The 15,063-nt window shown below is 40.0% G+C and overlaps 1 protein-coding gene across 12 annotated transcripts in view; it reads left to right on the forward strand.

Annotated features, from left to right (window-relative positions):
* The first annotated feature begins 7,553 nt into the window (after positions 1-7,553).
* The window catches only part of FIGN (fidgetin, microtubule severing factor), a 213,938-nt gene continuing 206,428 nt past the window's right edge, over positions 7,554-15,063 (forward strand). For 3 of the 12 annotated variants that reach the window (XM_061608618.1, XM_061608620.1, XM_061608617.1), the window contains exons 1-2: positions 8,595-9,266; positions 10,098-10,286. Coding sequence is in view for 4 of the 12 variants with exons in the window: in XM_061608617.1 (XP_061464601.1) it covers positions 10,262-10,286 (25 nt within the window). In the remaining 8 variants the exon portion in view is untranslated. Of the gene's footprint in view, positions 7,636-8,594; positions 9,267-9,554; positions 9,630-10,097; positions 10,287-14,974; positions 15,060-15,063 lie in introns of those variants that run through there. The other 9 variants (XM_061608619.1, XM_061608621.1, XM_061608614.1 and 6 more) reach the window with 8 other exon arrangements.

The raw sequence follows: 15,063 nt of genomic DNA on the forward strand, positions 1-15,063 counted from the left end.
CTGGAGACTGGACAGTAATTGTTCATGGCCAAAACATCTAAATTTGGCTTTTTGAGGAATCGTCCTATTTTCATCTCTTTGAAGCAGATAGGAACCACTTCCCCTTTGAGAAAGGCATTAACTACCCATAAGGTCCAGCCTCCCAACCCCAACCTTACTGATTTCAAAAGCCATGAAGGGCAAGGGTCAAGCAAGCAGGTGGTACACCTTACTGCTCCAAGCAGTTTGTCGAGAACCTCAGGCAAAACATGCTGAAAGGGATCCATCCTAATAGTGCTCAGTGGTATCCTGGACCCATCCATCTCTGACTCTGTCACAGCAACAGGGTCAAGGTCAGCGTGGATGAGAGTGATTTTACCTGTAAAGTGCTTGGCAATTGGTAACAACAGCTCCTTGAGGGTCCCAGATGTTGCTGCTTTATGCCCATACCCAACAGGCTAACATATTAACTTCAGCGTTAAAATGCTAATAATAAAAAGAATCACCTGTAGGATTGGATTCACAAAATAGAAATTTATTCTGCCTAACCATCACTCCTTTTAAAATTTCTGCACCTATGCATCTCTCCCCAGTAGCAATGTTTTTTTTTTAAGCTGGTAATGGGCTCTCTTGTTTTTATGACCTATATTATTACTCTCTGGGTAGCAAAATGATAGTGCCAAACTAATTATTGCTTTGTTTAATTTTAAATCCAGGTCCAGAGAGATTAACAACTTGCCCATTAATTCAGGCATCAACAGACTACATAACATAATGCAGATCAACATAACATAATGCAGATTTAAAGGAATTAAGGAACAGGTTCTGAAAAACCCTTATACATTGTGGAGGCAGGGGGATCTGTATTTGGTGATGAGATGACCCTTGCATTTTGTTAAAAAACAAACCCTCTCTGGCCATCATCTAGCAGAGTTAATGAAATCAATGGGTTGTATCCATTTATGGGGTTGCCTTAACAGAAAGTACTTTGTTCCTGAAAGTCAGGGTACCTGATTTTTTTACTGGTGCCCCACCCCCATATCCTTCATCACTATATAGTGATCTGCTCTGGAGGATCCCACAACCTGGGAGCAGCTTTTTAGAGGACAGGCGGAGTAAGTGAGTAAGGGGAATTAGCAAAACCTGAGTATCCAACAGCAATGACAAACAGGTTGTGAACATTTTCCAATTCTACAGCTTTATAGGAAATATTTTTACCCCTGAAAATACTACTTTTGATCTGAATATTGAAGGATTAAACCATTCAGCACAGCCCTACTTCAAAACATAGCATATGTTTTGTGGTTTTTTGCATGACAAAATAGTTTGTACCTCTCTTCTATACCTCTCTCTCGCTTTTCTCCTTCTTTCCTCTCTCCTCTTATTCCTCCTCTTTTCTCTTTCCCTTTTTCCTCTCCTCCCTCCCCCACTCCCCTCTTTCCTACCCACTCCTCCATTCGTTGTTGTCATTATATGTATTTATTTTCTAATTGTGTTGAAATTGTCTTTCTTGAATGTTGGACATCATGTCCCCTTACTTCATGTATTTGAAAAACTTTACAATAAACAATTTGTTTGTTAAAAAATAGTTTGTACCTAAAGAAGTGGCTTGTTGATAGATGAGTACATAGTGTTAACAAGACCAAAATTAAAGATGACACTCCTCTCCCAGCTTGGAATGCTGGTGAAACATGAATAAGACTGTGAAGATGTTTCAATTAAATAGAAAAGGAGATTTCATTAACAGTGACCCACCGCATGCCTGCAAACAAAAAAGGCAAAAGTAGCTTTCTTTTTATCTGCTTTCTGTACTGGCTATCACCAGTGGAATCTGTCTGTTTATTCATTCATTCATTTTTTTATATTTATATCCCACCTTTCTTCTGTCATGGAACTCAAGATGATATGTGTGTGCTGCTCAGGCAGTCATCCACCCATGCACTGAGTGATCCAGACTTCCTTAGCTTCAGCAAGGTGGTGCCATTATGTGCCTTCAGATCAAACCCCGGGATTCTGTGTGAGGTGCAAGTGGAGAGGAACAGCTTTTCTATTGGTTCCACTGATTTTCCGTTCTGTAAGATGGCATCAGGCAATAGCCATTTTCCCCCCAGGACTAATCTGCACAGTGGTTTCTAGAGTAATTTTAAAGCTATTTTATTTTTCCAGAACATATAGAAGAGACATGAAGCAAATGTATTGATCTGGTTGGTTTGGAAACAGTGCTAAATTGGCATTACATGCATGAGCCCTCTTCTCAGGCACAATCATGGGAAGGAGATCAGATGCTTTCCCCTCCACTTCTGGCTCTGCCTCCACCCAACATCATTTGTGACAGTGTCTACCATTAGCTCTGGCACCCAATTGATTTTTTCCATAGATCAGTCAACTTTAATTGGAAAAAAGGTTCCCTATCCCTGCCTAAACCACAGTTAAAACTAACCATAGTTTGTCTCATTCAGACATCATGAGTAGCAAGTCATATAAAAAAGATGCAAAAGCTTCTGATCTCCTTGCGACCACTCCAGAGGCGGAGAGAAGAGGGGGGAGCACATGAGTCCAGGCTCATTTACATAATATGAAGCCATAGTTTACTGTTACATCCCAACTGTGGTCATTGTGTGAATAAATCTGCCGTCCCAAGCAAAACAGAGGCTTGCTCTCACTATTAGCTATCTAGAAAATATTTGAGCTTTTGGTGGTTCATTTACATGACAAGGATGAAGTGGGAAAACCTCAAACTGTTAATCAGTTCTTATACATAACTACAGTTATTTTCAATTGCTGTACGACTGACTTGGAGATTTCTGCATTATTCCTTTAAAAGATAAAAATATATATCGGCAGATTTTTGAGATCTTGTAAATCCTACTTGGTAGACTTTAAAAAAAAATCCTGATTTCCCACTACTGTTCTTTACACAAAGAAAATCTACAAGACTGTTTGAATAGTTTGAATAGTTTCTCCTGCTGGGAGGAAAGGCTAGATATAAATCAAATAATAAATAAATAAATAATAGCATACTAAATATTTTATTGGCAAACTGTTCCTAAAAGTGTCTCCAGAGGCTTCAGACATCACGGAGGGTTGGGGATTGTAACAATGATTTTGAAATCACCTTTGCATATATGGTACATGAGTTCCTGAAGGACCACTTTGACCCCCTTGATGCTGTTGAATATTACTTTGACTCATCTCTTAATTCTGATTATGTGGTATAGTTGTATCAATCTGAGGTCAAGGGCCTGAATAAATTCTTTTGTGAGCGACGATTAGCAGGTCTTTTAAAATTGAAAAGAACCATGCATCTAAATCATCTTATAAGAATAGAATTACAAATGATGAGCTTTAAAATAAATTGTCATTTTATGGAAACTTATTAGAGAACTTATTGTATTGGTAATGTGCAATATTGTTAAGTGATGCTGTCCATTTGGGGAATTATAATAGAAAGGGGTTGAGCAACTGTTTTATTGATGTAGTTTTTGCTTTTCTTCCATTTGTTTCATTTTATTGTAGATTAGTGGAGAAGACTGAGGTCTTTATATCTTATATATACAAATACATTTTCTTGAGGCTCTGACCCTATATACACGATATAGGCTTCCACAGCTCCTTATCAAAACCAGTACTAAGGGAGTCCTGCCTTCAGCCTTATGGTCTAATTCACTAATAGGCAAAAAACCTTGCGGTTTAAGAATGTACCTATAGCCCACAGATATTTCTATCAAACTTTAAAAAGCAGGGAAATTGGGCAGCTATAGTGAATGCACCAGGGGAGCAGGAGACCTGACCTCCTCTCTGAGATATTGGACTGCCCTACAAATGTCAGAATGTAAACACAATTTGGGTTGGTCTTTCACAGTCCAATCCACTTGTTGTGTAGCTTGGAAGAATTGGGTAACTTGTGCCTCTGAGCATACGGTGAGTGGTGGCAACACTTGCTATCTCCAAAGATAGAGAATTATATTTGTGTATGTTTGTTGGTGGGTTGGTGGGAGGAGGGTGGGTTTGATCGTTTGCATGCTTTTTGAGTTCAATGGGATTTATTTCTGTGCAATCCTGTTTGAAAATGGAAATGGACTGCCTTCAAGTCGATCCCGACTTATGTTGACCCTATGAATAGTGTATTCTTGATACATTCTCCATTGCCGCTTAACTGGGACTCCCAACAACTGAAAGGAGAATGTAAGATTATCTATGCTCAGTAGCTGCTTGTATGCTTTTTAGTGCATTGCCTGCTGCACTTGAATAAAAGTTGTAAATCTCCACTGGTGTGTTCTTTGACTTTGAAATCCCATGAACCTCTTGTCTTTGGCAAAACAATAGATTGTCCCAGGCCTTCAGTACCAGGTGCCAGATTCAGTTCTGGTGTCCTTTCCTCCATCTCTTTACCTGTGGTCCTTCTCTAAATTGACAATCAGTGCAGTCATAACTGACAACATTGATCATTGGGGAGGAGAGATATCCAAGAAAAGCAGCAGGTGCTTGGCCTTCTGCGGGAAGGAGATATGAACATCCCTGAACTGGAGCCATTTTTTCCATAGAGCCAAGACATGCCTCTCTAAAACAAGGGAATGTTGTAGGGCAGCCTTCTCCAATATAGTGTCCTCCAGATGTTTTGGACTACAACACCCTTCATCCGCAGCCGAGTTGTAGTCCAAAACATCTGAAAGACACTAGGCTGGGCAAGGCTGATATAGGGGGCATCTAAAATAAAATCTATCAACAGAAAGTTGCAAAGTCTTTGTATTTTGGAGACCTAATTACAACTGATAAAAGGCATTTTCCAGGAATGTATTTTTAGTCAATGTAGATAAAAAGAAGTTTCAATTATATAAACAGTCTTTGAGATGACTACACAGACAAAACCGAGTAATAATGCTAATCCCAGTTGAAATACATCTACAATATTTTTAAATGTTTTTCAAAATAATAAAAATGGTAACTGTTCTTATTTTTCTTTCTTTACTACGAAAATATTTAGCTTTGAGGAGATTATAGCTTAGAATACAGACATACTTCTGTGCAGCAAATACTGCAGCAACCAACAGAAAACGTTGCTTTGCTTCTGGAATAATGATACGCATATCCCAACAAGTAGCAGATCGGATGGTGAATTGGGAAGAAGCCCCCCAAAGTCTGGAATAGAATCTCCCTTGTGCTCTCTCCTGCAAAGTTTGTTCTGTTGATGAAGATAGCAAATTGATGCAGTTCATCTGATGAGATGATGGCTCAAGAATAAATGGTGTTGGTGAAGATGAGATCCACTCTTTAAATATGTATTATTAAATAATTCATTTAGCATACACATTCATGTAATGAGCTTGGGTACCAAAGACTGGAATCCCAAAGTGCTTTGGTTTTCCACTTGTGGCTGATTTTTTTCTTCCCCTTTGGGGGTTGGCAGCCCCTCCAAAGACTGGAGGTTCAAGATCAGGCAACTATTTGGAATGGCACCCCATGAGGCATGAGAGGCCGATATCAGGAGGGAATATCCCCTTCCCCACTATGAGGATGCAGAAATGGTTTCTCCTAATGTAAACAAGGATTTATTTATTCGATTTCTTACCTGCCCTTTACCATAATTTCCCAGTGCAGGTTGCAATCCCAAACAAAGGGCTGGATCCGAAATAAAGAAAAATATTTATAAAAACATTGCACTTATTTACATATAGATTTAAAATGGCAGAAAATACATATACAGTATTTTGAGAAATGGGATAATAATCTAATAGGATATACTTTGGGAAGGGCCAGTATAGGTTGTATAACATTTGACACACTGCATGAAAAGGGAAGGGGGCTTGTGAAAAGAAGCAAATTAGTATAAAATTGTATGTAACTTAAATGTCTAGCTGACTGATGGAGAAGCAAGTTAACAGCCTGATCATACATTAATGAGTATTATGGAACACAGTCGCAATTAAGTGTGCATGGTATTGCGCTGTTAAGACTGCAAGCCTCTACATATTTACCTAAGTAAGTAAATTTGAACTTTTATCTGAGTAAACACACATGCTTGGGTTATACAATTGCAGAAGTTTAATTAAAGAAAGAGCTTGGCAATTCTGCAGTTGAAAAAATCACACATAAAATTGGAGCAATGTGAACAATTATATGCACATGTGTGAGACAGCACAATAGCTTGATGAATCCCACATTAAGGCTGTATTTCTGTACTCACTTATGTGGGATGGAGTCCCACTGAACTCAGTGGAATTTACTTCTCAGTAGATATGTATAAGATTGCAGTGCCAGCCACCTCTAGCAGCATGAAGAGGCTGTAAAGCCAAGTGACAAACTCCATGGGAAACTTATTTCACACTGGACAGAAGACTATTCCCCACTGCCTTCTAAGCCAATCCTAGGAGCTGGGAATTTGCCATTCTGATGGGTAAAATGTCTCGTTAAGTCTCTTGGCACTTGAACACACATTAAATATATTTTTGAGTTTGCTCTAACCTACCTACCACAGCTAATTTAGCTTCTACCAGCTTTGGGAGTACGCTGGAACAAACCTTAAGAAAACCTCTAAGGTTAAAATCCTATGCACAGTTACTGGGGAGAAAACTCCATTGAGATAACTGTGGCTTATTTCTTTGTAAATGGGGACAAATCTCAAGATACCAGTGAAGAACATATAAATTATGAAAAGAGAAACATGGGGTAAAATGTCATTCCCTATGCAAGGACCCCTGTCTAGCCTTTTAACCTGAAAATGTAATGTGGCATATTAATCCATCTCTCCCAAAACTGATTGTGAGAAGGTATCTATTGTCCCAAATCAAAATGGAAGGAAAGACATAAAAGTCCTGAGATGAACACCAGATTGTCATTAAAGTGGGGAGGGGCGAATGTGTTTTAGATTGAGAGATGAAGGTCCTGAAACTGACAGGGATTCTGTTCAAAGGCAGAAAACCATTGGTGGTTCCCTGTAGCAAAGGGAACGGATTCCATCACAAACCAAGGGCTTCTAGCTTTAAGGTGTGAAATCACCTGTGCATGTCCTTCACTCAACATTGATTAAAAGAAGAAGAAAAACAGTCAAGTGAGGAACTGTATGTGAGAAACAATCAAGACATATCCAACAACAGACTTTTCATATTGCGTCACATCACCTTAAATGCAGTAAAACTTAACAGAGGCAGTTCACACAATCAGCTATGAATCATTCAGTTTTGTGATTTTAGGTTGTTTTTAATGCTGTAAAATTGTTGCAACCTATCCTGGGTGAAGGAGACTTAATTAATGTTAATGTTAAAGAAAATGATGTTAATAATAATATACACATATATGATCCATCTGTTTCTCTTATGGTGGTGTAGTGTGGTGGTCAGCTGTTCCCAAGAAGAAGCCATTCTGATAGCTAGATCCTTTCTAATCAACTTTCACTGCTGAAATGATAGGGTATTTCACTCATGCAGGATATGGGACCTGTTATTTAAAAATTTATTCCAGAGGGTCTTTCTCTTCACTTTGGACTCAAATTAACTCTTGAATATTATGCTAAAAATTTGTATTAACTATGCCTGTTTTACAGATGGAGAAACTAAGACTTACCAATGACAACACAATGGATCACAAAAAGTACAGCCCAATCCTTTGTATATTTACTCATGTGGGAGCCTCACTTTGTCCATTTGGACTCATTCCCAGGTAAGCCTGTTTAAGATTGTTGCCTCACATCACAACATCCCTAAGTATATTTACTCAGAAGTAACTCAAGCATATTCAATAGGACTTGCTCCTTGGGAAGTGTATTTAGGATTGCAGCCTCAGTGCATGTTGTTTTCCCAGCAGTTGGTTCCTCTCCCATGTATGTGGAGGAAGATCCCTGTAGTAGCCAGTCCCTCATCCCAGATTGGATCCACCTGTTACAGGGAAGTCATTATAAACAGAAAGGATTTCAATGGAACTTCCCCAAAAAGTATGCCCTGTACGATTCTAGTAAACAGAATCAATTTAGATGAGTTTACTAGGATACTGCGGATATTTGCTAAGAAATAATGCCCCACTGAATTCAGCGGGACTCATTCCCAAGGAAGTGTGCAGTTTTATTGGCGAGCGCCCTGTTCAGTTCAGCGTGAGCTGATTTTGTGACGAAACCTGCTCAGGACGGCGCTGTGAAAAGTCATTTTGAGCAAGGGAGACGCAAAGGAAGGAAAAGCGGAGAGTCTGTGAATGAAATGTTGCCGGGGGGAACGGCAATCCTAATATATTTGGTCATTCTTTGCTCTCTCCCACCCCCTCTCAGTATTGCTGCTAGCCTGCATCCTTCAGGCTGCAATCTCTTTGCCTCACACACTTCCTTACCTGCGGGGGGGGGGGCAAAATCCATGGCACACAGCTTGACTTTATTTCCGAGCAAACATGCAGTGGATCGGGTTGCCCTCCGTCTCTCTCTCTCCAGCCACAGTAGTCTGGAGCAGCTTGTCGCAGCATCCCAAAGTAGACTGACCAGAGTCTACGGCGAGCGGGATGTACAGAGGCATTACTGCCACTGAGCAGCGGTAGGGGCTGGAGCTGGAGGCGCCGCCGCTATTGCTTAGTGCATAGGGGGGGAGGGGAAGCCAGAGACGCTCGCTGCTACTGCCGCCGCTGCGGGGGTTGGGGGGGATGGGACTTGGGCTATGGAGCTTCCCGGCTGCAGGGAAACTGTCAGAGCTCCGCCAAGTCTTTCTGTCGCTGCAGAAGGAGCAGGCGAGGTTGGGAGCCGGGATCCCAACTCGCCAAGTTCCCGATTTCCCTTCGGCAGCCACAGAAGGGGCGGGAGAGCTTCCTGACTGCTCTACCATGACCTCCCGGCCACCTCCAGGCAGTGTTTGTATGTTTCCTTGCAAGCGACAGCCCCTACTATGTAACCTGACCTGTGCAGCCAGGGGCCTGGTGCGGCGGCGGCGGCGGCGGCAGGAGCGCGGCCATTGAGCTCTTTTTCTTTTGCCCACGAATCTGGTGCGTCTCTTTCTCTCTCGATCTCTCTCTTCCTCCCCCCCACCCCCGCTTATTTTTTTGAAAACTGATCTTTGGCTCTTAGTGTGAAAGTGATTTGAATTTGGCTCGGCGGCGCTCTGCGCAGGCGTTCAGCTGCTGGCATGCTGGCTCTTTGCAAAGCAGCTGTTTTGGGTTTGAAATTCCAACATGGCAGAGGCTGCAGTCAGTCTTCCCTTCAAAAACTTGGAATGATTTCAAATCATACGCACCTTCACTTAACCCGAGCCCCCGTCCGTCAGCGAATAGATAGGATCGATTGTGCTCTAACCTACCGGGCTTTTCTACCAAACCTCCAGGTAAGATCTTCCATTGCTGTTTCCCTCTCTGTTTCCCCCCCCCGACTACCGCCCTGTTTAAAATTTTATATAATTTTACATGTATCCCAGGTGGCTACGTGCGCTTTAAATTTTCTGCGCGTGCGTTTTAAATATTAAAGCTATATCTATAATGCTTTAAATGTATATTTATATATAGGAAATACTCCAGCCTGGTTTATTATTTTCCTCGTTTTTCTTTTCTAAGCGCAGCGTGGAAAGTAAAGAGACAATCGCAGTGGATGGTTTTTTTCTTTTTTTCTTGAACATCGCTAACGATAGTAGGGAGCCTAAGAGTTCTCGATTGCGAGATTTATTACCTCCCCACCATCCACTTACACTCAAGTAGGTCCCCTTTTTATTTTTCAAGTTCGAGGCAGAGCAAAATGCGTGGATAAGATGGGACTTATGTGTATTCGGGGAAACTAACTTTTAAGCAAATTAGTGCAAATAAGGATAGAAGGGGAAAGTTAGGGTTAAATTGCAGTGTTTTAGTTAAGGGGTGTGTGAATATGTCAAGAGAAGCTGATGCAGTAAAATGTAAGCACATCGTCATGGAGGGGGATAGCACGGTGGGCGTATTGTTGGCTTGGAAGGGCGAGAAAGATGTATAATTTAATGGTATGTACAGTCCACTGATCCTATTGCTATCCTCCCTGGAGCTCTTGTTAGTTTCAATGGGAATGAGTGAAATTGACATGGACTTGTATTCGTGGTCATGTGGTCTCTCCCTCCCCCCCTTTCTTTCTTCTCTTGTGATCTGAGATCCCCTTTTTGTTGATGTTGCTTTCCCACTTAATTATATGCATGTAGGTTAAATGAATACCTGACGAAAGGGCCCACGTTTCAAGGCAGTGACATTTGATAGCTGAGAGGAAAAGTGGCTTTAATGAAAAACAACCTTTGGAATTCCTGCTTGTGAGGAGGAAGAGAAGAAGAAAAATCCAATTCAGCTTTTTTTGTGCTGCCAGCAAGAAATGATCAGTAGCACCAGTGTTTATGGTATGTCTGTTTTGGGATCTATTTCCTTCTGTTTTACATCTAGATAAATTTTAAAAGAGCATGATGAAAAATCTCAGAAGGCTTTGCATGTGGATATGGGGAGAGATAAATGTCTGATGTTAATGGTAAAGCTTCAGCTGTGTAAATAAGCAATCTGTGTGTGCATCAGTATATTGTGTTGTTTCTAATTTCTCCTTTGATTAGAGCGTGACTTTTGTTCTCAGCTGGAATCCTAAAGTTGCATGTTACTAGAAGTGCACTGTGTACACTCAAATAGTATGTAAATTAGTAAACTCACTGACTGTAAAGGGGGGAGGGGGGAAACCATGCACACGTCTATGCCTACACACACAGCTAATATTTCCTTTATAAAACCTGAAACTAATTGTTATTGACTGTTACTCTACAGTTGCTTTTTTCTCCTTCTACTTTTTGTGGGTTTTAGATCAGGATAGGAGAATCAAATTATTAATATGGGCACAATAACAAATTCTTCCTCCTTCCTCCTCCACTTTTAATAATGACCTATATATTTTCTTTCCTCTTTCCATGTGCCTGCCTGTCATTGCAACAGACTTTTAAATTATTGTATGAGGACACATTCCACCCAATACCTTTTTTAAAAAAAGAAGCCAGGGAGAGTCTGATGAAATGGAGAAGGGAGGATTTCAACATATTGCAATGTACAAAAGTCCAGTTACAGAAACCTAGAGAAGTGTAACGACAGATTGTGTTTTGCACACAAACACGCTTGCAGAAATTAGGAATCTGTGGGGTTACAGAATGACAGGATATAGTCTCACTTTTAATAGCCTGTGGCAGAAACAAATAAGGGTACAGCAAAACCCCATGGCCAGCTTAAGTGTGTGGCCACTGATCTTTCACAACAAACCTGAATCCAAAGCAAAGCTTGAGAATAGTTGTCTAATATGCACTCCTAGACAGATGCTGTAGGTACCTATATATCTCCAAAGTAACCCTGAACTGCTGTTACAATGGGGATGATTATCTGATTGAATTTTTTTGCATTTGGAACTTGTTGACTTTGAGGGGATCAATACAGCAACTGTTTATTTTAGATGCACGTAATTTGCCCCAAGACATGTTTTAAGGGGGGAGATCAGGAAGACACGGCTTTCTTAACTCCCCCCCCCTTTTCCCCCCCTTCCTAGAGCTGTTGGAGCAAATGTGATTGCCAGATGGGAGATTTCCCTCTGTGATGTTAAAGCTGTAATATATATTCACAGCAGATTGGACCTGCTGCTTGTGATGAGGATATTACATTTATAAATTTTAAATCGGGAATTGGATAGTGTGCTGAGGGCTGAAATTGGATGGGGTGGATGGTAGCCACTGTTTAAATGCAATTCCTGGATGATGATAATTCTAATAGTAGTAATATACAGTAATCATGGTTGGGCTACATAGCTCTGTATATTGTATGGCACTTGTGCACTTTATTCTCTCCCTCACTCCTCTGTGTTTACCCTCTTCTTTTCCCCACCCCCACCTCTACTTTTCAATTTCCTAGTAGAATATCTTGGCCAGCAGAGTGATTCTGAAAGCAGACGAGTTTTGGGGGTGGGGAATGAGGGACAGAGCAAATGTAATAAGTGCTGCATCTGAATTAAGAAATGGCCAAACAAACATGATGCAGTGATTGTTGTTAGCATATGCACCTAGCTATGGTTTTTGTTTTGCCCAGTGATGTGGCCTGTCAGGGGTAGAACCCTGAAAAGCTGGAGAGCAGGACTGAGCCACACTCCAGTAATTCTGCTGTTGCAAATTAAAAAAGTGTTGTGGTCAGGAAATGAAAGCTACTGTCTCTTTTGAACAAGTTGGTTATCAAGGGAAACATCTATCAAGCAGTCACTTGTCACAATGATGCTCTGGAAAAAAAGTTAGGGCTGAGTCGGTGAAGGTGCTTTGAATTGACCACCCTCTTTTTCAGTAAAAGGGGGAAAAAGTATTTCTATGCTTGCTTGTTTTCTTAAAATTTCTTTCTGGGACTGACAGCAGATCCTCTTTACACTTGTGTTTTTGAGTTGCTTAACATAAGGCTACATATGATATATATGTTTTCAGAGTAAAATTTCAAACCTTGAATCTGTTGCTTCTGCTTCTCAATGTTCATGGGTTCATCCTTTCCATCTTTGTGCTTCTTTAGGCATGTATTTCATCTTGGGGATGATGGAATAAAATACATTTGTAAGTTTGTTTTCCAGGTGGCAATTGCAAGGTTTAGACAGGGAAAATGAATCCAGGATTTCTAACCTCTGACAAATCTTCCGCTTTCTGTTGTATTTGTCATTAGCTCTTTATCTATCGGAGAAAGCTTTTCAGTGCTGATATTTATGGAACAAAATTTGGCATTACTTTGTATCGCATCAAGAGACCCATTCAGAACATCTTCACCCTTTCTTCCTTCTCTTTGACAACTGCACTACATGTGAATTCTTAGGAGAAGCAGCTGTATGCCAGACAGGATACCTTGCTACAGATTTTCAGATCAAAAATACCTTTTTAGATAGCTACAGTATAGGTGAAGTTTTACTGGGATCTCTGGAGAAGTTTGGAATTGTCTTTGCTAGACAGCTTTTTGTTAACATTAGAATGTAGTATTTCCTTGAAACAGTTTGAGTACCCCCCTCTTGTAACTGAGAATTGAGTGCTGTTTGTGGACACTTTGGAGCAGATCTAAACAAAAATGTAGTAGGAGGTTTGGTGAGTGTTATATTTGCTGTGTCTGATATGCAGGGATCGCAGTATAATGTTATTGGTTTGTGATGTTTGAAACAAGATGTGATTACTATACAAACTTTGTGTCCAGCAGTCATCCCTTACCACAGACAAAAGAGATTTCTACAACAGTAACCAGCTGTATTGGAGAAAGAGTGGGATGTGTGTCAGTTATGTAGCATACAAAATGGTGCTTACTTTTAGGCAATAAGCATTGGCTACAGGTACTGTCCATGGAAACACAGCAGAGCATACAATGGATAGAAGCTTTTAGTCCCCCCCCACTCCACCCCCATACATCTGATACATCAAGGAACTTTCCTCAAAGTCCTTTCTGATGGTAGCCATTCAGCATGAGAGCTTGATTCTAATATTTTCCAGTGCATGTTGTCCCAGATTATATTCTGTAGGTATTAATACTGAGGTGGTCTTTGTATTCTAATTCTGGGTTTCATGATTACATGTGGAATTTTCGTACTTTATTTATTGAGGGTGGATTGAAGAGTCCCCCCTTTCATTTTCTAGGTTCTAGGTGGCAGAACTTAAACTTAGAAATCCAATTGTTCGTTGTGCATGAAAATGCTGAATGAAGGGTGTGTTTGGGGACATGAGCTTTATACATGCTTTAAAATATTGCTGTTGCTGATGTGTGTGTGGTTGTCAATTAGTTAGCTCTATGTGTGCATGCAATAAGTATTTGGATGTAATGACTGATCTTCCTGTAGTCTTAATCATCAATTAATAAGCTAATCTGCTTGTTGAGGAGCCATTTTAATGATAAATCAGCATGATAGCTGTATATAGAAAATTCTCTTGCATGTTGATTTAATCTCCTGGTCTAATCTAGTGGTGTTAGATCCAATAAAGAGAAATATCTGGCTGCTTGCCCCCAGTTAATATGCACCTTATAAAAACTAAACTTTGTATTGTATAACTTTATAAAGAGCGCTTAGGTTTATTGACTAATGTTTATTTAATTAACTGGAATTTCATCTTGGTTTATTGATGGAAGCGAATTGTTATGCGGGCATTTTGTGAAGTAATGGAGCATTTTTGTTGTCAATCAGCGAGATAAACTATTTCATCAGTATGTTTACTTCCTTCTTTTTTCTCTCTATCTCCCTCTTCTCTCCGTGTCCCCTGCCACTGACAAGCAAATGTTTAAAGTTAACAGAAACGTTTTTAGATGAACTAGCTTTCCCCCCTTTTTTACACAACACAAGCCAAAGAAAATGATCCAAGTTAGGATCAAAATTAGTATATTATTACTATTTAATGAGCATACTACTTTTGAGTTGGGAGAAGACATGATGATAATTTGCAAAAGGAGCACATTGGGCTAATTGAAATGTGTCCCTATTCCAAATACATTTTGGTAGTCAAATACATGGAAGTTTAGTTACTTTTTATTTTGTAGCAGATCTTTTTTTCTCTCTCTCTCTCCATGCTTTTAAATTCCTGATTATATATTATGGTTATGGTTATGGTTACAGGTTATTAAACTTTCTTTGCTAGAGAAACTACCCTTTTCAGTGAAAACTGATGTATCTTATGTGAAACAACATTTCTGGGAACTTTAAATATATCCTTTTGTTAACAGCACAATCCTATGCATGTCTACTTGGAGATAAGTCCAATTGAGCTAGATGGGGCTTACTGCCAGGTAAGTGAGTATAGGATTGCCTAAAAACCTCCCAATAAATAGATGTAGGATATCTTCCAGGTCCAAAAAGTTCATGCTATAGTTATGTTTTCTATATAACATTTGAACAATTTACTCTATATGAAATGTATGTATAGCATGTTTTTTAACATGCTATGCATATGAAAGCATGGAAATGTCCAGTTGGGGGGGGGGCTGAGGCAGGAAGGGTTATTGTTGTTGTACTTCCGGATATACACAAAAAACTTGTTTTTCACTCTTTAATCTTCTGCTCTTCAAAATATAGGGTGAGGATAAAAATGGAAGTCAATATAGCCAGTCTACCACACAGTGTGAGTGAAGGCTAAACCTCCAGGAAAGTCAGATTAAAAGTAG

The sequence above is a fragment of the Rhineura floridana genome, chromosome 2 (assembly GCF_030035675.1).
Source record: "Rhineura floridana isolate rRhiFlo1 chromosome 2, rRhiFlo1.hap2, whole genome shotgun sequence".
NCBI classification, from domain to species: Eukaryota; Metazoa; Chordata; class Lepidosauria; order Squamata; family Rhineuridae; genus Rhineura; species Rhineura floridana.